Source organism: Mytilus californianus, unplaced genomic scaffold (assembly GCF_021869535.1).
Source record: "Mytilus californianus isolate M0D057914Y unplaced genomic scaffold, xbMytCali1.0.p SCAF_6, whole genome shotgun sequence".
Lineage (NCBI taxonomy): Eukaryota > Metazoa > Mollusca > Bivalvia > Mytilida > Mytilidae > Mytilus > Mytilus californianus.
The window spans coordinates 76,258,572-76,281,999 of record NW_026262712.1 but is presented as its reverse complement, the minus strand read 5'-3'; the positions used below and the strand labels follow the sequence as shown (position 1 = coordinate 76,281,999).

The 23,428-nt window shown below is 32.9% G+C and overlaps 1 protein-coding gene across 1 annotated transcript; it reads left to right on the top strand.

Annotated features, from left to right (window-relative positions):
• Positions 1–1,860: 1,860 nt before the first annotated feature.
• Positions 1,861–22,407, top strand: LOC127704819 (lysozyme 3-like). The gene is made up of 6 exons (XM_052209043.1): positions 1,861–1,984; positions 2,556–2,674; positions 16,384–16,468; positions 17,075–17,112; positions 19,636–19,747; positions 22,079–22,407. The coding sequence occupies exons 1-6, from the start codon at positions 1,861–1,863 to the stop codon at positions 22,282–22,284; spliced, it is 684 nt and encodes a 227-aa protein (XP_052065003.1). The 3' UTR covers positions 22,285–22,407.
• Positions 22,408–23,428: the final 1,021 nt, after the last annotated feature.

Below are 23,428 nucleotides of genomic sequence, written 5' to 3'. Positions count from 1 at the left end.
TATGAAAGTACAGATCTGAGAGTACCCACAGTTACTGACATCTAATTCAAAGCCAATAACAACTAATAAAAAAAATCATGCATCTAAGACTTGAATATGCATATTAAAGACCCAAATGAATTTGCACCTACCGAAATCTACTGTTTTGTGTTTATCTTTAATTCAAACGTTTACAAATATCTTGAAGCCCCATACTATATATTGAGTATAAACACGCATATAAGATGCAAAACATTCTAAATCATGCACCTACATTAATCTTTTAAAGAAACAGATGTAAACAATTCAATTTTTTACCTTCTCTCATAAAGTCATAGAGTTCCTTTTCTTTTGTTTAATTTCAACTGGATATCAGCCTGAACAAAAATCAAGTGATACAGAATTAATTTTTCCATCTAAGGAAATCTGGAGAAAGTGGAATTATGCAAGCGTTATGTGTTTTTGGTCATTGAGATGACGAATGACAATGAAAGCGCTGTTCATTTGTTTTTGATTTTGCCAAGATTGTTTAGGCTTTTTTCAATGAATTAATACGTCAATTTCCTTTATTTTCGATTAAACTTTCCGTAACCAGATTTAATCTTTTAAGTGATTTTAATAGATGTACGTGTCTGTAGTCGAGTTTTAGATTTCAATGAACGTAATTTATGTATATAACTGGTGAATTGGTTAAGTGATTTCGTTACCATAAATTAATTAAAACCTTTACCAATTTTTTTCATAGATACAAAGATTTAGATAGACAGTTTGCCTGTTCTTGTAGAATTCTAATTAAAAACAGAATATCACATCCTAATTTTTACAGTTATGTTGTTTATAAACCCCGTAAATTTAAAAACGATCCATGTAAACTAATTGACCCTTTGAATAAACTTATTCTAAAAATGTATCAATTTAAGACAGTAGTAACATATCTAAATATTGTTTTATTGGTACTAACATTGATTTTGTTTATGAAAATGAAAACACAACTAAATAATTATATATTGCTATACATGTACAGTTATGCGAACTCTTGATCCTACATCCTGTCTAGACTGTTTACTTATATTTTGGAATTGCACAAGGTCACGCGTTTCTCAGACGGTTTATGACGTCTTTATACTTAATCCATTGGATGTGTACTGATTGATACTTTCGTCTGGGAGAACATAATTTATTAATTGTAATTGGCTTTGCACTAGCTATCAGTAACTGCGAGTACTTTTATTTTGGTGCTTTTTGTCTATTGTATTTTATGTAAGTGGTGTTTATGCCTCGTACTGATCTTTAGAGTTAAGCCAATTGCAACTGATTTTTACAGTTTGTACTTATGTTGTGCTATTACACTACTGTCCCAGTTTAGGGGGGGGATTTAACGCTCACATGCGAACATGTTTAAAACCGCCACATTCTTTGTGTGCTTGTCCCAAGTCAGGAGCATCTAGTATAGTGGTTGTCGTTGGTTCATGTCTGTCATATTTGGTTTTTTTTTGTATATTGTTTTGTTATAAATTAAGTTGAACTGTTTCACATTTTTCTTATCGGGGCCTTTTTAAAAGTATGGGTTTTTTTTATTGTTGAAGGCCGTACGGTGGCCTATAAATGCTTACTAGCACTTCATTGCACTTCTGGTGGATAGTTGTCTCATTGGCAATCATACTTCGTCTCCTCACTTTTATATATCTTAGATTTTTTCAATTATTATTCAGTTACTGTAATTTAACATCTTTTTTCAAAAATAAATTTTTCTTTGACATTTCGTATGAGGGTTCATGTCATAAAAAAAAACCACACAAGATAAGATTAGTCACGTAATCATGAGACCAATATAGAGACAGTTTATCAGTCAGATAGTTCATTGGAACAAAGGACAGCAAAATGTTCGGATATTTTCTGATATTTAGCGTAATCGTAGCCATAGCCAGAGGGTCTATCTCTGGTCACATTGCAACAGGAACATGTGTCTGTGTTACTGGTAGCACCGTTAATGCAAGACATACAGGTACAAATGTATTACATTAACTTGAATTAAATGATGAAAGGAGTACGATGAACAAAATTATATGTTCACTGCAATGGAACATTAGCATTTCCATTTCATTAGTAATCATTTGAATGACATACGTATATGTATAATATGTTTGAAGTTTACTATGATCACTATATATTCTGTTATATTTTAGCTTCACGTGTAAGGTCATTTCATAGAACTTATTTTACGTTTAACGGTTTCGACGTCTACGCTTTTCTTTTTCAATCGACACCCGGCTTGATGCGACATCTTTAATTGATAATTATGATCATGGTACAAAATAGTATTTCGTGGTATAAATATGACAATTTGCAATCAATTTTTGGTTACACTTATACGATAAAAACGTATATTTATTTACCATTGGTTATGTTCTTTCAGCTATTAAATACAGGCTGCGATAAAGATCTTCCTTTCCGTCTTATTTACTTTACCAAGAAAGAAAGAGTATTTAAAAAAAAAAAAAACGTAACCAACTTGAAGTAATTTTTGTTGTTGAAAATAATTGACAATATCATGTGCAATGCTTGCATTTTTGCAGCCAGTATACATGGTCATATAATTGGACAGGTACATTCCGGCGAATGTTATAAATTCAATGGTGGCATTCATACAGCAGACGGATACACGTGGTACCAACTTCAACATGTACATGGACAGGTATTACATCGATAAATTTAATTAAATAGGAAATATACTTCATTTATTATTGGACTCGAGTGTTTGTGTACACAGCAAAACATCTGAAAATAAAAGACTTTGCTATTTGATAAAAACAAAATACCTCCGTTCCCGATAATTTATGTAATATTTTGCAAATACTGACTACTGACTTTACCTCAATGAAGGAATCCTGTAAAGGTAAATATTCTTAACCGTATATTCTTATCAGATATATTTTCGATTCTCTGAACATTTGTTAAGGTCGTCATTATATATAATATATAGATCGATTATATATATATATATTTGTTTTGCATGCACACGTATAAAAATTGCGGTTTTTATGTAACGCAATCATAGGTTTGAACGTTGTTTTCAATTTAGACTTGTTTATATTTTTTCGTTTGGGCTTGTATTATATTTGCCTTCGGGTTTATATGATCCGTTCATCCTATTTCGAATCTTCAAAATTCAAGAGTCAATCCCAAATTGAGGTAAATTATATGGCCTACCAAATACCGTTTCGATTCCTAACATCACTGAAGAGACATTAATTGTCGAAATCCGGATATGGTGTACAAATGTTTGCACCTCATGTTTGCGGTATACCATCTTTTCCGCAAGTTTATTGTTATCTGTTTGGTATTAAATTAATATAATTAAGATCCATTGTGTTACATCTGTGATCCGTTTATTTGGCAATCGCCATGGCAGTCAGCAGGGTTAAAGAACATCCGTTGTTTGACCTGCTAGTCAAATGCGTTTTGTTAAAATATACTATTTCACTTTTTTGGTCTTTTGGAAAATGTTGTTTGTGCTGTATTTAGACCCCTCTACAAAGAAATTTGTTTTGCATGCACACGTATAAAAATTGCGGTTTTTATCCAATGCAATCATATGTTTGAACGTTGTTTTCAATTTAGACTTGTATATATATATCTACAGATATTCAATTATTAAGCCTATGTGAAGAAGATTTGTTTACTAGTTAGTAGTTAAATTTGCATTCATTATTGTCTATGTTTGTGTTGTGACGGTTTTTATGGTCCTATTTGTTGTATACTTCACAGGGTGAACACTTGTTAAGGTGGGACTATGATTGTGCTTTAGGACTTCTCTATTGATAAACATGATGGTGATTTCCCTTCTCTCGTTTGTTATGTTCTTCTACAGTTCTTGTAGGTAGAAAGATGTCTGGGCATCTGGGGACTACATGTCGTTGTTATGGACTGGCTTGGCAGCGAGAGTCGGACTCGCGCCTTCCGACCCTTTTAATGAAATAAATAAGACAACTCAATTTGCTGGTAGGAACAAGGATAGTTTAATTATTCTTTTCTTTTCTTTTTGATCATAAAATATCGCAGTGCATAAATCATACAGATTAACAATAAATAACATTATCAGTTGACAATAACACATGTATTTCTATTTCAAATATTGCTTGAATTACCTTGTAAACTACGTTCATTCTATTTGTTATACATGAGTGAATAACCTCATGAAACGCAATGACTTAAATGCTATATCTGAATATATATATTTATATTTATATTTATTGAATTATATAGCAATTAATTTCTTTCTATAAATAAGTTTAAGTAACAGTATATAACTTACCTTTTTAATGAAATAAATAAGACAACTCAATTTGCTGGTAGGAACAAGGATAGTACGGGCAGTAGACTTATATTTGCTTTTATAGTCACTATTGAATACCCGACATTCTTGTTCCCCAGCCGAAATTGAGCTTCTTTTGCAAACGATGGAATTTGCTGCCAAAACATTTATTACTTCATAATATGCAAAATGCATTTATTTGTTTATGAAAAGCATCAGCATTATGTTTTCTAAAATTAAAAAGAATAATAGTTTATGAAGAATTTTAATTTCTGATCTTAATAATAAAAGATAATTAAAAATTTGTTAAATTTTAATTATTATCTTGTATACATCAATCTTCGTATCTCAGCTGTTTGATTGGTTATTAATAACATTCTCGTGTGCCTTAATGTATTACTGAATATTCATGAATCTGAGAATATGGTTATAACCTTGGATGTAACAGCAATTCGACATACATCTGTCCGGCAACCTAATAACCTTCTTTACGCGTGCCAAATAACTTATTTAATTAGGTTCTTGTCTTTGTACTATTACTGATTATCTTGCATCTAAGATAAAGTTCGTTATTCTTATGAATCTTGTTCTATTTAACTTATGTATTTTCTTCTTATATCAACGAATTATTTGAAATTTATATTCAATTTACTTTTAACTATCTTGATAAACTAGAAACACATACTTTTGCTCTACTAAGATCTACTTTATTTCAATTTCCAATTATTTCTAAAAGCGTCCTAAATCCTTTCATAACATTACCCCCTTGTTAAGTTTGAAATCTCCTGATTTCATTTTTTTTATAACATTTTTGTTTTGACACTATTAATATCCTATTTATTTTGTGTAAGGTAATTTTTATCTATTTAAATTTTCTGGCAATAAATGAAACATAAATACATACACATACATAAGTCTTGGTAACAATCCTATACTTTTGGATTTTGAACCAATAAAATTATCTTATCTTACATAAAAATATAAAATGCATGCACAATCATAATAAATTTTAACAATCAAACGGTGCCGATCCTCTTCTGTGGAACTGAGGTCCACCTGCGAAATATTGGAGATCTGTCTCTGGATGTACTCCAACTCGCGACAATGAGTCATATGGAGATCCGTGTTTTATGTACTCCACATGTAAGGGAATAAAAAAAAAATCACTCTCTCTCTCTCTCTCTCTTAGTCATTTGTACCTCAGTGAATTTAAGTTAATATGTTTGTTATAAAGTTTATACTAATGATTTTATTTTTAGTAATTTTTGACTATTTATTTATAAGATCGGACTTGATCGTATGAATTCCTCCAGTTTAATATAATTTTTACATTTTTTTTTTTTATTTATTTCCTTTTTTTTTATCTTACTAAATTGATTTTTTTTTTTTTTTATTATTATTATTTTTAATTCGTTTATTTCTCTACTCACCTTTGTGTGCGTTAGAACTGTAATAAAATCTGTGTTAAGAATATATAGGTTATCATTATAATCTGATCTGTTATTGAAGTTAATCTAACTATTTGTCTATATGATAGATTGTTCAGAAATCTCAACCTGTTTCTGAAGGCAAATGTTTAGAATAACGTTTCTTGATTGTTCTCGCGTGCCAAAAAAAAAATGTATTGTACTCTTGATTCTTTATCAAAACATATGTTTATATTTCTGACCATCTTACATTACGTTCTTATCAACAAAGTACCAACGCATGTTTAATTGTCTGACAAATTATTTTCTATTATAATCTCATATATTTATATAGGTTGCACTTCAATCTCTAAATTGTATTATGTATTTATCGCTTACTTTTTTTTAAATATCTTCGTCGACTACGCTTTTAATATTTTTTCTTTTAGTTAAACGACTACAACAAAAACGAAAAGGATATGCTGCAATTGCTACAATGTATAAACATCTTTTATTTAGAGTGATTTAATCATTTTGCCCACTCGAGTAGACTATGAGCATGTGGCCTTGGGCTCTTATTTTTGCTCATTGATTGTGATTGTGTCTCCTTGACATTTTCCTCGTTTCCATTCTCAATTTTATTAATATAATTTTCAATTCCATACTTAATTCTTTTGGACATCAATTAAGAGTTCGTACTACTCGGGATCTAGGTTAAATATGTTCTTGCTTTATTATCTAATCTTGAATTATACTCTTTTATAAGAGACACATTATATTACGTCTCGAGTTATATTTTTCTAAAACAGACCTAATATTGCAAAAGTTAACCCTTTTCATCACCCATTGAAAAGGTCAGAACTGAGAGGTACACTTAACAAACGTAGTAACATCACTCCTATAACCCTTGCCATGCCTACAATATAAAAGGATCGAAGTTAGGTACCGTAACTTCAAAATTATAGGCAACATAACGTTTTCGGGAGAAAGTAATTTTGTCACTACGCTGAAAGTCTTCCTCTTAGACAGTTCCTCCAACGAATGAGATTGAATAGAATACATGTGCAATGTTTAATATTGTCGTTTTCTTCTTAAAACGATTTTGAATCACGGTTGAATATATATTTGTTTAAGTGCGTCTGAAACATTACCATTTCGTTCCCAAGTGGGGGTAGATCCGTCTGACCATTGTACCAAGTAATGTCTTCTACCCGATATTAATTTGGATTTTAATAATTTAGTCACTTCAAACCACGTGTTCTCTGTTGATGTATCGTTGTTACTATTTTTAGTACCATCAGGTGTATTGTATGATTTCTTATCAAAATTTTGTTATCTCTTGGTCCGAGTACACAGTTATTTCGTAGTGCATTTCTTTTAGACAATAAATGAAAATTAAAAAAATCCCACCTGCGCTTTCTCAATTATATTTTTACAGTGTGTTGTACTACTTTTGGGACAAATTATATCAAAATTATAGAAAACTTCATCGGCTCTAACTCAAAATATGGACAATTTCATGTTAAGGGGGTCTTCAAATCTTCTGACAGCTTCCGAAGTGCTAATTTTTAACATTTTTCAGCTGGACCAAATCACTACTTTACTTTAAAATTCATGACCCAAATTTTTTTACAGTGTCATTTCACCCCCCTACTTACTATTTGAGTCATAAAACATGGAGAAATAAATTTGGAAGGGGTATAAAAAAAATCGACAAGTAACACACTGTCCACACTAGGGACTATATTCGTGGACAACGAAAATCAAAGGACGATAACTGTGTACCCGGACCTAGTAGGGTAGAAAAAGTTGACCAATCTTAATGAAACTTGGTATGACCAAAGCTTATTAAATTATAAGACTGCTTACAAAGTTTCATGGTAATAGGATTTATATTATAGACAATATGACTAATTCTATATTCAACTTTGCGTATTAAATTTAGACGTTAAAATTGAAAATTTTCAACTATCAACATTTGGGGCTTAAAAAATTAAAATATTGCAAAAAAATACTTTTGAAATGCCTTAATATATAATATATTATGTATTAAAAGCAATAGAGTACTCATTTGATTTATCAGACTAATCATAATTATTAAAAAGTCAAATTTATATGAGCCTGTGGCTAAAAATGGAGGTTTTCCAATGAAGGGGGGCCTTACATGAAGATGTAATATTTTCCAGCAATTTTAAATTTGTAAAGCTTTTTGGTTATAAATAATCCTTACATATGTATTTAATGTACTTTAAATGGAAAGAAAACTTACAAATAACATATCACATTAGTTTAAAAGGGTCTTAGGCCAAGTAAGACTGAAAATAATTTAGGGTCAATTTAGGCCGTATCACATATTTACATTTAAAAATGCATATTGAAGCTATAGGAAATAAAATTTTGTGTCTTTTCTATCATTTCTATACTCAGGTGACATGATACAATAAATCTGAGCACAAAAAGACTCTTGCATTCAACTTTTTTTGCAGACAGTATGGTCTGATACAAAGATTTTTCACTTTTTAGTGAAAAACATGCATGCAATTTTAGTCTCAACAGGCTTATATTTGAACCACTTGCTATCCTACAGAAGAAAAGAAAGATATTATGTGACATAAAACAGGTACAAAAGACATTGTTAAGTGCTTTTTATACAAATTTAGTTAGGTCTTTATAATGGACTTCAACTTTTTTGTTCCAAGCTCCTCACATTTAACTTGATCCAAACAGGGCGTTAAGACGAGGATCATATATACAACACATTTTGCACATATTGTCCGAGATAATCTTCTTTTCTGTAGATTCAGAGTTCACAAATGAGTAATACAACTGGATTGAAGCATAGAAACACAAATATTGACACATAAAAACCTGTCAGATAGAAAGTCAGAATGCCACTTATGCATCAAAATTGAAAAAGCTATGAAATGCTTATTTTGACCATAAAATGCCAAAATTGGTCATTTTTGCAGAAATTCTATCAAATAAAAGTTTAAATCCTTTAGTTTTATGCTATTTGATAAATTGACACCATCAAATCATTCAGGGGAGTTGCCAAAGTACAGATTCTATATTTCCTGATTTCACCTCTTAGGTCCGAGTACACAGTTATTTCGTAGTGCATTTCTTTTAGACAATAAATGAAAATTAAAAAAATCCCACCTGCGCTTTCTCAATTATATTTTTACAGTGTGTTGTACTACTTTTGGGACAAATTATATCAAAATTATAGAAAACTTCATCGGCTCTAACTCAAAATATGGACAATTTCATGTTAAGGGGGTCTTCAAATCTTCTGACAGCTTCCGAAGTGCTAATTTTTAACATTTTTCAGCTGGACCAAATCACTACTTTACTTTAAAATTCATGACCCAAATTTTTTTACAGTGTCATTTCACCCCCCTACTTACTATTTGAGTCATAAAACATGGAGAAATAAATTTGGAAGGGGTATAAAAAAAATCGACAAGTAACACACTGTCCACACTAGGGACTATATTCGTGGACAACGAAAATCAAAGGACGATAACTGTGTACCCGGACCTCTTTGTTTATTTATACCAGTATCACGTGTCTGTGATTTCTGTACTGATTGATCTGACGCAGCTTTTGAATAGACTGGTGTGTCTGATTCATTTTTGTCGTCAGTCTTATCATCAATACGCAGATCCGAATGATTATCAGCCTGTGGTCTGTAATCTTGTGGATCTTTGTACGGTTTTAACCTATTAGCATGAACTAACGGTTTCATCAATTTATGTGACTGCAGTTCACATATTTTGTACGTATCATTTGATCCGTACCGTACTATGTAATAAGGGCCCATCCATTTCGGTTCCAGTTTCTTTTTCTTACCGGACCGAATCTTCATTATTTTTAAATAAACATGATCTCCAACTACAAATTTTGGAATCTTTGACTTTTTATCATAATATATTTTACTTTTTAATTGCGCCTCTTTCATATTCTCTTTAGCCGTTTCATGGATAATTTTGACCTTTTTAATCATTTCATCAATGAACTGTTTGGGTGCTTTTTCCATTTTTTTGTGTGGGGATCAATTGAGTATCGATAGGTAAAGTCATTTCTTTCACAAATAGGACATAATAAGGCGAATATCCTATGGATTGGGTGACTGGCGTCATTCGAAATGCCATCATAACACTAGGCAACACTTCATCCCACGTGTCCTATTCCAATGTATCCATTGGAGCATAACGCTTTCAAGGACAGGGCTAATGTGAATTTACTCTTTCGCATGATGAGTTCGTTTGCGGGTGAATAGAGCCAGTATAACTTCCAGCTACAATACCTCACAAAGTTAACTCGTAGCGATAAGAAGTATGTTCCCTCATTATGTGTAACGGGGAACCATATCTTGTGAAGATTTCTTTATATAGCACGTCTGCTATATGTTTCGCCTACTGATTTTTCAGGGGGAAGCACTCCGGCCAGTGACTCAGACTGTCTGTGACCAAGAGGATAACTGAATTCCCAGAACGGAATTTGTATAATCCTTCAAGGATATCGACATGAATACGTTCGAAAACGTTTACCACTGGCATAGGATGTAAGGGCGCTCGCATTTGTGGACTTGATTTTACTTCCTGACATGTTTTACATGATGTCACGTAATTGTAAACTTATTGATACATGCAAGGCCAATAATATTTAGCTTTTATAGCTTCATAATTTTTATAACACCTAGGTGGCAAGAATGATCGTGAAATACAATTAATATGCTATTTCGTAATTCTTCTGGTACTGCAATTTGTAATAACACTTCTCCCCTTTTTGTTTTTTGTTTAGTGCGGGGTTGAAAAACGTGGTATAAAACTTCATTAAGCATTTCATACTGCATGCTTTCATAAGGAATATTTTTCTTTTTATCTATAGTATCAGGTAATGTACCTTCCAATAGGTACTCATAGATGTATTTGAAATATGGACATTGTCTCTGTTTTATCCCTATATTTTTTCGCAACGGTGTCTTATGTATGCAATGTTATTAATAGTTGGTAATGTAGAGACCTGGGAATCTTTATGAATAAGTCTGAATGAATGAGAGTTATCTCAAAAAATTGTCCTGGAGGAATAGGTGCATCGTTTGAAAGGTCTTCAGAATTTTATTTTAGTAAGGAATAGGCAATCAATTTTTTAAGAATATAATTTTATATATATATTTTTTTTTTTATCATATATATTATTTACTTGTTAAACTTCCGATTGTTTCATCCCTTTTTGTCAAACTATTCAATATATTTTTTTTATATCAGATATTAATCACGAGAGCAATCAGTTGGTCAGTTATTCGTATTTAGTTAATATTACAAATTATACTTATGTGTGTTATGCAGTAATGCAAATTTATTGACCAAAATGGTCAAAACTGATCATGAATTTAAAATTTATAAAGAAATTTGGATTAATATAGTTTTTCGTTTGAATGTTGAATTCGGTTTTTTGTGTCACCGTGATATAGATAAAAAAAAAAAAGATTCAGTTAAACTTTCATCTTTTACCATTGCAATTTGCTATGAAAAAGCAATCACCACAAGGGACACATGTATCTAACAGTAAAGTTATATAAAAAATTGTATTTGAATTGCATGACATGTCACATTTTTTTTTTTAATTTCGTTCAGAAATATTCAAATTTGATTTTTGTTTATACAAATAATTTATTTACTTATTTTAAGTGTTTTTCTTTTATTCTTTTTAACTAGTGTTTTAGTAGAGAGAGAAATATAGTAAAAGCAACAATCTTACCGTACATGTGAATACAAATATATACGAATTAAATTACTGTCCATAGATAATATTGCAACTTTTGCTAGAAAATGTAATATTGTTCGTGCGTGATTTAATAGTCACTTCTGTTTTATCCTTCGGGTAGTCACACAGTTGTGTATTGGTAACTGATTGTATCTGTCTCTGTAAGAATAGGACGAATCTTTATGGTAAAACATAATTTCGTTTTGAGATTCGGGCTCACTGAATTGAGGTTCTGTAGTTGCTATCTCTCTAGTAGCGATTGGCTGGTATGATATTGTTCCTAACATCACATAGATAAATTCTTAGAAATTGGTGTATAGTACTGTTTGTCTTCTATTTGTGTACTATCCGTTTACTGAAATATTTTTGTGATAGTTTAAACTCGTAGCAGCAGTTGTTATACTCCTCGTGGTTGATATTGATAAATTTCTGTCTCCACCTGTGGTATTGAAAATTTCTTCAAGGTCGTTTGCATCGTCTCTTCCTTTGTTGTTATAAAGAAGGTTCGAGTCCTCTACCAGTTGTTATGATAGATACAGTTGCATACTAAATGAGATGGATCGTCCTCTTAGATTTTCTGCTTTAAAATTCAATCTTTACTTGATTTCTTTCATGAGTTCCTCGTTTACCGTAATATTATAATACGGAGAGTATGTCTGCTGAATCCTATGTATTTAGAGAATGTCACGCTCAATCGCACGTAAAAAAGAACCTTTTGAAGATTTCGAAAAAAAAAAAATCCGCTACAGAAGGTTAACTTTTCCCTCTCCACCAACCACTCCCCGTAGTATTGAAAGTTTATAAGCCCCTTTTTAACTTAAAAACTCGAAAAAAAACTATCTTGACTTTTACAACGACATCAAAAGCATTGAAAATATAGTTTATGTAGTCCATCGCACTTCAGCGTTCCCACCAACGCACTAGCTATCAACAAGATAGCGTCACAATGTCACCATCGCACTTCAGCGTGATCAAAAACGCACTTCAGCATGATCAAAAACGCACTTCCGCATGATCAAAAACGCACTTCAGCGCCACCATTGCGGTTCAGAGTCCTACACACACACACACATATATATAGACCCCTCTACCAAGAAATTTGTTTTGCATGCACACGTATAAAAATAGCGGTTTTTATCCAACGCAATCATAGGTTTGAACGTTGTTTTCAATTTAGACTTGTATATATATATAAGTACATCTGAACCAGTGACAACTCTACAGCAGATTTATCCATCGGATCACCAGCAGTGATGGTGATACATGGCTGTGTACATTCTGTATATACAACTCGTCTAAACATCAGCCCAACAATGTTAGATCTGTAAATTTGCTTTCGCAAATTTTTTGTTCTTCCCTCGCCGGGATTCGAACTCACGCTACTGAGATATCGTGACACCAAATCGCCTGCACTGTATCCGATGCGCTAGACCACACGACCACCTAGGCATGAGTTCGAATCCCGGCGAGGGAAGAACAAAAAATTTGCGAAAGCAAATTTACAGATCTAATTTGTTGGGCTGATGTTTAGACGAGTTGTATATATATATTAGGGGTGTCAACGAATACTCGAGTACTCGAGTATCGCTCGGTAGTACCGAGTATCGAATACCAAAATGATACTCGACTGATCGGTTTCTGTTAGAATGTTGTTGCTTTCTTAAGGAAAAAAATAGTTTTGTTAACAGCGCCTCCGTGGAAATTATATATTAATAAAAATTAATCAAAATTAAAATACGCTTCGAATGTTTGCGTTGAATTGTCATTTAAAATTCCCTCCAACAGATACAGGCTATGGATGGAGAGTTGTCTCATTGGCACTCATACCACATCTTCTTATATCTATGAACAAGAGCACCTTTCCAAGTCGAGAAATAGACTCGTCTCAGAAAAAGTTGAAAGGATGATATTTTTAAATAAGAACAAATTCGTTGACCCTGTGTCGACCCTAGAATGGTTAAAGGCATCAATAAGTTCTTATCATCACCCCTTTGTTGATCATAAAATGTGTCTTTAACGATTCACAAATAAAGTTGTTTGAGTAAAAATTTTTCTGTAGATGTATGTTAATTGATTGATTAGATTATTGCCAGTTTACATAATTAGTGCATGCAGTAAATGAGCTTTTAATTATGATATAAAATTTGTGAGGCTTAACCTATTCCTTTGTAATAATGTTGTGGGTTTTACGTCCATAAGACAACGACCCACAATACGTAAAATGGGTATAATTTTGTGTTTGCATTTTGTAGATGTTTTTCCCAGCGAGTACTCGAATATCGCTATGTAAATCTAACGAGTACTCGATTAGTAAATCTTCACCGAGTTGACATCCCTAAATTATTTAAGGAATGACTGTAATATTTTTTCTGTCTATGAAGAAAAAACATCAAAAATGGGGTACACACTGAATAACCCGCGCAGCGGGTTATTTTAGAGTTTGCACCACATTTTTAATGTTATTTCGAATAGACAGAAAAAATATTACAGTCATTTCTTATAATTTAATTCTAAATACCATTTTAAACCGGAGTAAACCGTAAAAAAACGTTGATGACGTCACGGTCACATGACAAAATTATGTCTATGAGCTGATAAACAAAACAACGTCAGCCAATCAGAAGACGCGTTACATCCAAAATTAAATTATACAAGGAATGAATGTAATTTTTTTTTCTGTCTATGAAGAAATAACATAAAAAATGTGGTGCACACTGAATAACTCGCGTAGCGGGTTATTTTAAAGTGTGCACCACATTTTTTATGTTATTTCGAATAGACAGAAAAATATTACAGTCATTTCTTATAATTTAATTCTAAGTTCCATTTAAACAGTAGTAAACCATGAAAAAACGTTGAAGCGGTCACGGTCACATGACAAAATTATGTCTATGAGCTGATAACAAAAAACAACGTCAGCCAATCAGAAGACGCGTTACATCCAAAATTAAATATATATATATATATATATGTAATTACTCTAAATATCCGCACAATAATGTTAAATCTGCAAATTTGCGAAATTGTTCTTCCCTCGCCGGGATTCGAATTCATGCTTTTGGGATATCGAGACAACACCGCCTGCACTGTGTCCAGCGATCTGGACCACTCGGCCAACTAAAAATTCAGCTTTCGGTAGCCTAGTGTTACCTTTCCTCGTCAATAGAATCTAGAGTTGTAACACAGTACATGATACATAGGTATGGAATTGATTGCAGATTAGCTAAATTGTCTTTCGTAAAGGATCGTACGATGCAGTCAAAGAAATAATTATATGATATATATATATATATATATATATATATATATATATATGAAAAATTTATCAACTGTATTTAAGGAATGCAAGGCCGTAACTACCATTGAGGCAAGCGAGGCAATTGCCTCACTAAAATTTCGACACTGAATTTTTTTTTTGTGTATTTGTTTATGGTATTTAAATACGAAATATAGTCATTTGTTTTTTCTGTCTCAACCTTAATTTCTTCTATAACTTGAGTCACATCGTTCCTTTTAAATTGCTCTTAAACATCTCACCGGGTTTCTCGATTACATTAACCTAGTAACGGTAATCATCATGGATCCTATCTCTGGTTAAAACAGGCTCATGCAGAAAAACGAAAAGCGATACTGAAGGTGAGGAAGGAATAGTTCTAGTGAACTAACAGATGTTGTTTGTGATTACAACAGGTGTTAAGAGTTCGAGTATTGAATATATTTTCAATGGAACTAATCCAAAAACAATAAATAGACTGACAAATCAAGTACTTGGGCACCCGCACGGTAGCAGTCCTGCGTATTCATTTCCCCAACTTTATTCGTTCTCTTTACAGATAAACAAAATATAAATAATATGAAACCTGCATGGATTAGTTTTTATCCATGTTTCTTTTACCTTAAAATTTTTAAGAACATCCCGTCATCCAATTTTGACATTATTGAGGAACGGTAGGACCTTTTAAACGGTATTTCGTGTTTTCTAATTCGGGACTACGGAATTTCGTTTCTTTTAATATGGGATTTCGGGATCGGACCCCCTCCTACCCCCTTCATTATTCGATTCTCGATCTAAAATATCAGTGACGAGTGTTTGCTGTGAACGTTTTTTTTCTGCCCTGAGACGACTGAAAACTTGGGAAAGAGCATGCATGAGTGGCGAGAGACTGTGGGGTCTTGCCATGCTCCATGTTCATCGCGATAAGGAGGTCAGCAGACCAATTATTCTGAAACGATTTGACGAAACCGGCCATAGAAAAATTGGCAAACTCCAATTTGAATAACAATTGCTACTGAGTCGATGTTTGTTCTGTGTTCTGGCGGCAGACTCAAATTGATATTTGGATGTTTATCTGACATATAAATTTAGATAAAGTTGTTAAAAATTTGGTGTTAGTACATGTCTTAAAATATGAAAAATATATAAAAAGTGTCCAAAAATAAAAACGATGTCAAGCTCTCTGTAAATGCCCAGAATGCAGGATTTTACACCATCTATCCCAGACCCCCTGCCAAAATTTTTCGCCTCGCTTCGCTCTGCTATTAGTTCTGACTCACTAAAATAATATGCCTAGTTACGGCCTTGGAATGACTGTAATATTTTTTCTGTCTATGAAGAAATAACATAAAAAATGTGGTGCACACTGAATAACCCGCGTAGCGTGTTATTTAAAAGTTTTTACCACATTTTTTAGGTTATTTCGAATAGACAGAAAACATATTACAGTCATTCCTTATAATTTAATTCTAAAAAGGTGTAAATCATGATAAAAACGTTGATGACGTCACGGTCACATGACAAAATTAAATCTATGAGCTGATAGACAAAACACTTTCAGCCAATCAGAAGGCGTGTTACATCCAAAATTAAATTATATATCTATAAAATATATATGGATTCAACTTTTCCTATAGCTAGCGTACGTAGCTGGAAGTTTACTGCAGACGTCAACCGCATCTCATTGCAGTATATCAACACATAGTGGAACTTTTGCAACAGGTATACTTTTTGATATAGAACACATTTCTTTGTTCCATGAGTTCTTATTTTGTTACGTTTTGATTGAATACTCACTAAACTAGTTTAAGCCTGCCATAATTAAAAAAATATCGTCAATTATTATAGTTGCTACTTTTCAGATTTTTGTCTAGTCGAGAAATTATTGCTGTGTTCCGATTTATTGGCCGACTGAGTAGAATTAATTATAGGGCTACACTTAAAAATATTTTGGTTTGCCCAAACCTTACCCAAAGGTAGAGACAGTGGGTAGGTAGGTAGGCGTTTTCTTTTTTTTTTCTTCGGCAAAGAGGAATTGAAGTGTCAGATATTTTTTAGTCTTCGTGCCTATCTGATTAAAAAAAAACTTTTTCACATCAGGACAATAAAAGATTTGGAGAAGGCAGATATTTTCTGGGTAGGTAGGGTTAGGGCAAACAAACATATTCTTTTTTATGGCCTAGACTTGTCCATAAATATAAATTTGACAACCATTTACATAGTAAAAATACTGCTGAAAATATATTTTCGTGGATATTGTCATTAAATTAAGCCAATTTTATTATAGATTACAGCTGCATAAATCTATTGTTTTGTTGCTAATTTCAGGAGTAGTTTCCAAGCATTGTATGCAGTGTATTTGTGATGTAAGTATGCATAAAGCAGATGACAAATCATGCAAATGGAAATAAGAGTTATTGGCCTTTTCACGTTACTCACGATGCCATGTTGCATTTATTTCATGAATTGTGTATGTTTTGAACACATGAAATCATTTTTTCCATTTCTTTTGCAAAAGTATATTTTGCTGGTTTTCTTATTTATGAAAAGCTGTGCGAATAATTTGGTTACATCTAAATGATGTTTGGTTTTATGGATTTGTGTGATACAAAATAATTCCATTGCATCTACTATTATTACAGTTGCCTCGTACTTTTAATTCTTCCATCCTCTGTGTAAATTACGCATTAAATTATTATTTTTACAGTTTGGTATAATCAAAACATATCATAACATATCATAAGATATATATATGTGTCTCATTGGCACTCATACCACATCTTCTTATATCTAGCATAATTTCCCATTCGGTTCCTTATAAAGAGATTCAACGTGTCAAAACAAAAAACAAAAAAACAAAAAAACCGTTCACATGCTTCTTTTTTATTCCAAATATTCAAAGACTTGAAGATGAATGATAAAAAATAAATGCCCAAGAAAAAAACGTTAATTAAACACAGTGATATTCATTTTGGACGCATAAGTACGCATTGAATTCTCTGTTGTAAATACTAAACTAACCTGTGTGCATGAACTTTGAAATATTCGAATTTGTGTAATTCGCGGTTCGTAAAAGCGTGGTTCGGTTTGTAATTTGTATTTATTGTTTTTTTATGAGTAAAATAATAATTGATTGATATGATTCATTTTACATCATGCTGATGAAACATATCTTTTATCCTAAATTTTAATTGATACATGTACTTGCATCTATTGTTCCCCTTTTTAATATTGGTGTTGTTTTGTTTAATTTTTAGGCTAATATATAATTTATTTATTGTGTACAGTATCGTTTTAAATAACGATCCAATTCTCAAAAGTGCAATCAGAGAAAAATGAGGGAAGGGAATTTGAAGGCGAGTTCAAGCTCAAACAAATATCCCTTAGAACTGGCATGGCTTTCTACGGGTTGATGAGAATAAAAGGGAGCTGTTTCAGTTTCTATCGAAAAAGGTTGGCAGAAGCAGCAGTTACAGTTAGAGAGAATTTGATTTCAAACCAGGCACACATAGACAAATGAAAACTGCAACCGTGCAAACACGACAAAACTGTTACGAGAGTTATGCTTCACGTTGCAGATGCATTTAGGGATGGTTTTAAAAAGATCAGCGTTAAAACTGTGGATACAGACGTAATTGTGTAAGCTAAATCTGTATTTAAGGACACAGAAGCTGATGAGATATGGATAGCAGTTGCAACCGGGAAACATTTCCGTTACAATCCTATTCATGATATTGCACAATCTTTGGGTTCTCTTAAATATAGGCTTTTACCCATATTCCACGCCTTTACAGGTTTCGACATTGTATCTTCATTTGAAAGACGAAGAAAGAAACAGCATGGGATACATGGAATACTTTCCCCGAGGTATCAGCTGCTTTTAGACAGATGCCAGACCAACCAAGTACAATATGCCGTGATTCAATTCTACCATTGCTGGAGCGATATTTTGATTTTTTGTACCATCGGATAAGTGAATCAAACAGTGTAAATGAAGCTAGAAAAGTGCTCTTTGTACATAAAGGTAGAACAATCGAGTCTGTACCACCAAAACGAGATGCACTTTTCCAACATGCCAAACGTTCTGTGTACCAAGCTGGATTGATTTGGATACAGTGTTTGCTTTTACAGTCTGATCTTCGATCCCCAGACTTGTATGGTTGGAAAAAGCAAGACAACGGCATGTAAGAACCCGTTCTGGACAATATTGGCAGAGGCAACCCCTTCACTACAGGAGCTTGTTCACTGTGGATGCAAGAAAGGTTGTCGAGGACAATGCAAGGGTTTCAAATCCGCCCTTCCGAATACAGCTTTAAGCCAGTGTGGTGGAGATTGTGCCTGATGGACTGCAGCGAGTATAGGGTTTACCGACACAAACAAGATGAATGAACGTATTATTGCATATAACAGCTACTGTATATATTACTTTCAATTGTACTCATCTGATATAATTTGTTTGTATATATTGCAACTTCCTTTTGACTTGTTTTAACATTTTTGTTATTTCAGCCGCCATCTTTGAAAAAAACGGAAGTTGATAGTTTTTCATATTGGTTTTATATTTTTATTCGTTTAGAAGGGTCTAAAGAGATAATATACAAAGTTTCATTGTTTTACCACCTTGTGTACGGTTTCTTTGATATTTAGTTTAGGATTTTTGAAATTTTGTCCGCCATCTTGGAAAAAACCGGAAGTTGATTTTTTTCAGGTTGGCTCCATATCTTATTTTGCTTAGAATGGTGCTAGGAGCTTATATACCAAGTGTGATGCTTTTACCACATTTTGCAGAATTCTGATGAAAAATTGGACTTAGCTTCTTGACTACAACGACCTCGTAAGGAAGGACGTTGACTTTAAGAAAAATGTATATTTGTCGTATCATATTTTAGTTGGAATCCGGTTGCAGACCACTGGCTTGCAAATGGGACGTGAATTCGAATTCTTGTGGATACATGCAAATAAAACAGGTTTACTGGGAAGACTGTGGAAAACCAGGGGGAAGTAAGTTATTTTCGTTGCGCCTGCGACTTTCTGCGCGACATAAAAGTTACTATCCGGCGGTGGTGGCGATGGCGTGAACAATTTGTTGAACATTTTTTATTTCTGAAGGTAGACGACCTGGATGCTCATAAACCTTGTATGCAGATGCCTTATAATACGAAGTTTCTGTCTGTAAAATGTCCATTATCCTTGACCTCATTTTCATGATTCAGCGACTGCTTGACAAAAATGTTTTTGTCATATGTGAAATACTCACTTGTTATGAGTAAAAGAATAGCTATATTTGGTATATGAGATCCTTGAAAGGTCAACATGTTCGTCAGAAAAAGTTCACCTGACATCGACTTCATTTCATGGATCATTGACCTAGGTTAAGTTTTCATGGTCAGGTCCACATCTCAGATTCTATACCCAATAGGTCAACTATATTTGGTGTATAAAATAAGTGTAAGGAGTACATGTCCGAATAGCAGGTTTCATCTGACCTTGACCTCGTTTTCATGGTTGAATGGACAATGTTACGTTTTTTTTTTCAAGTTTGGTCTATTTCCCAGATATTATATGCAATAGGACAACTATATTTGATGTTTGGAATGATTGTAAAGTGTACATGTATGTCTGGCAGGTTTCATCTGATTTTGACCTCATTTTCGTGGTTCATTGGTCAATGTTAAGTTTTCATTTCTTTGTCCGTTCATCAGACATTGTAAGCAATATATAAACTAAATTTGGTGTATTGAAAATGAAGTAAAATGAAAAAAAAATAAAAAAATAGCGAACTCCAATGAAAATTCAAAACGGAAAGTCCCTTATTAAATGGTAAAATTTAAATCTCAACCACGTCAAACGATTTGAAAACAACTGTCATATTCCTGACTTGGTACAGGCATTTCCTTATGTAGAAAATGGTGGATTAAACCTGGTTTTATAGCTAGCTAAACCTCTCACTTGTATTACAGTCACATAAAACTCCATTATATTGACAACAATGTGTGAGCAAAACTAACAGACATTGTATGTAAAAAAGAATTGGGGTACAGCAGTCAACATTGTGTTATAATCTTAAAGACTATAAAACAAACAACTATGTCAACAAAGAAGATCAAAAGGCATAAAGACACTCTATAGACAAAGCACATAAGTAAAAAGGAAAGACAAGAATACAAAAAATTACCATAACATAATAACACAATGGCGGGATGTATAAATACCGAGCCACGCCAAAAGGATATTACCAAAATGGACCAAACAATAAAGGTTAAAAATATACAAAGACAAATAAAAAAGAACACTATAACACGTAATTTAGACGATAAACAACGTCATTTGATATAATTTACATTTCAAGACCATCATGTATTATTTGTGAAGTTGATACGGAATATTTATCAACAAGGTCTTGGAATCTTCCGATGAACTTTTTATTTTAGAAAAAGAAATAGACGTTCTTTGACATACCCTTTGATCATCAATGGAATTTTTGTAAGTTGTTCATGTTTGTCTGTCAGGGTTAATCTGACCCTGACCTCATTTTCATGGTTCATTGGTCAAGGGTTTCATTGTTTTGTTTGTTTATTATATATTTTAAGCAATAGGTCAAGTGTATGGAATGATTGTAAGGTATACATGTCTGTCTGGCAGGGTTCATCTGAACTTGATATGTTTCTCAGATACTATGACCAATATGTCACTACATTTGGTTTATTGAATGTTTGCATGTTGTACATATTGTCTGACCTTGACCTCATTTTCATAGTTCCTTGGTCAATGTTCAATTTTTGTAAGTAGGTCTGTTTCTCAGATATTATTAGCAAAAGGCTAATAGGCAAACTATATTTCGTGTACAGTATGATTGTAAAGTGTACATGTCTGTTTGTCTTTCAGGATCTGACCATCACCTCATTTACATTAATTTTTGATTATGATAAGTTTGTGTGATACTTAATGTAGTAAAACCTTCATATTACATACTTTCAACATACATTTAATCATGATAAGTAAAGCAGTTGAGACATTTCTCGTGTGCACTCTATTTTTTTTTTCTAATTACAGAATAACACCTTCTTTACATTTTAGTTTCTTCTACAAATGGCCCTTGCTCTGTGTTTTATGGTAATATGCATTTTGTATAAGTGTCATAACATTTGGTTGAGACAAACTCAAGTTAGAAAACGGAAACTAAATTTGGGACGTACGTACTGACATACGGACGGACAAGCGTAACACTTAATACCCCTCCGCCGAGGTGGGGTTATAAAACGTAACAAGAAGTTGTTTATCATGAATACCAAGACGAACATGTATACTAAACTGATTTTTTATTCCAAACAGGTTTAGAAGCATGCTCCAAAGATAAACATTGTGCTTCTCAGTGTGTCCAACACTATATGTCCAGGTACATCAATCATTATGGATGCCAACATAACTGTGAGAGTTATGCACGGATGCACAATGGAGGACCAGCTGGGTGCAAACATACTAATACATTGGGTTACTGGAACCATATTCAGAGTAAGGGATGCAGCGCAAACAGTTAACTTCTTTTCAAAAAATAAAACAGATTTATTTGAATGGTGAACTAATGTCAATGACAAGTGTTTCGAGTCACATGTACCTCTATCTTTGATGTATTTTTATTTGTCAATTTTCTAGTACGAACAAACCGGGCACATTACTTTGGAGCTTATTTAATCAAGTGTAATTGCAATGCTATGCGAAGCGATTGGTTTCATACGGTATACACGATTTCGGCCCTTGAAGGACCTTCTCAGAGACAGAATGATGGATTAATAGTGGCACACTATTTATATAGTGTCTGAAGTGTATACCGAAAGCTGAGATATAATGCAGCTTAAGAAACTTTTAAGAAATAAGCCCAGTCTTTAATTCTTAGCTCACGATATAAACGGTCTTTAAATAGTAGTGTTATACAAAATTACAAAATATTAAGCTCGTCATCTACAAACACATCAAAGTCAGTTTTTATTTTTGAATTGATTCCAATTTCCTAATAGTGAATTTCCCTTCCTTAGTGGTCTCGTACCTGCGTCAAATATTCAATATTGTTAAGGTTCCAGAGTTGATTCTGAAATAAATGGCTTGCATAAATTAAATTATGACTTCTTTGTGAGAGCACGATTACTGACTGACACAGAAACTTTTCTAAAGAGTTACATCCGTTTTGCTGTGCGATATGTATAAATACAAGGTGAGTGGCATACTAGTAATTACAATTTTTTAATCGGATGTGACGTATTTTAAACTTAATTATTAAGCAAGATATGCCAACCACTAGATGCTCCCAATATCATTCCAGATCGTTATTTTTAGTTTGTACATTCTTCACAATCCTCATGTGCTGACTGAGGTATACAATATGGTCATCCCTGAAGTCGGTAGATGGCCTGTTGTAAGTCAAAATTTTGTCTCTATTCAATATAACCTCATTTTTCATTGACAGTCGAAATACACCCCCTCCTCATCCTTTATTTTTGTTTACATCTATCGGTTGTTGCTTATTCTTTATACACCTGCGCTGGCATGTTGTAACCACTTTTGTTTTCAACTTTTCGCGGGATTTTCAATTTCACAATATCTTACATAATAATCTCTGAACATTCATATGCAGGTTAACAGTGTATGTCATATAAGAGTGACTTAAAGCCTGTACCATAGAGTGTC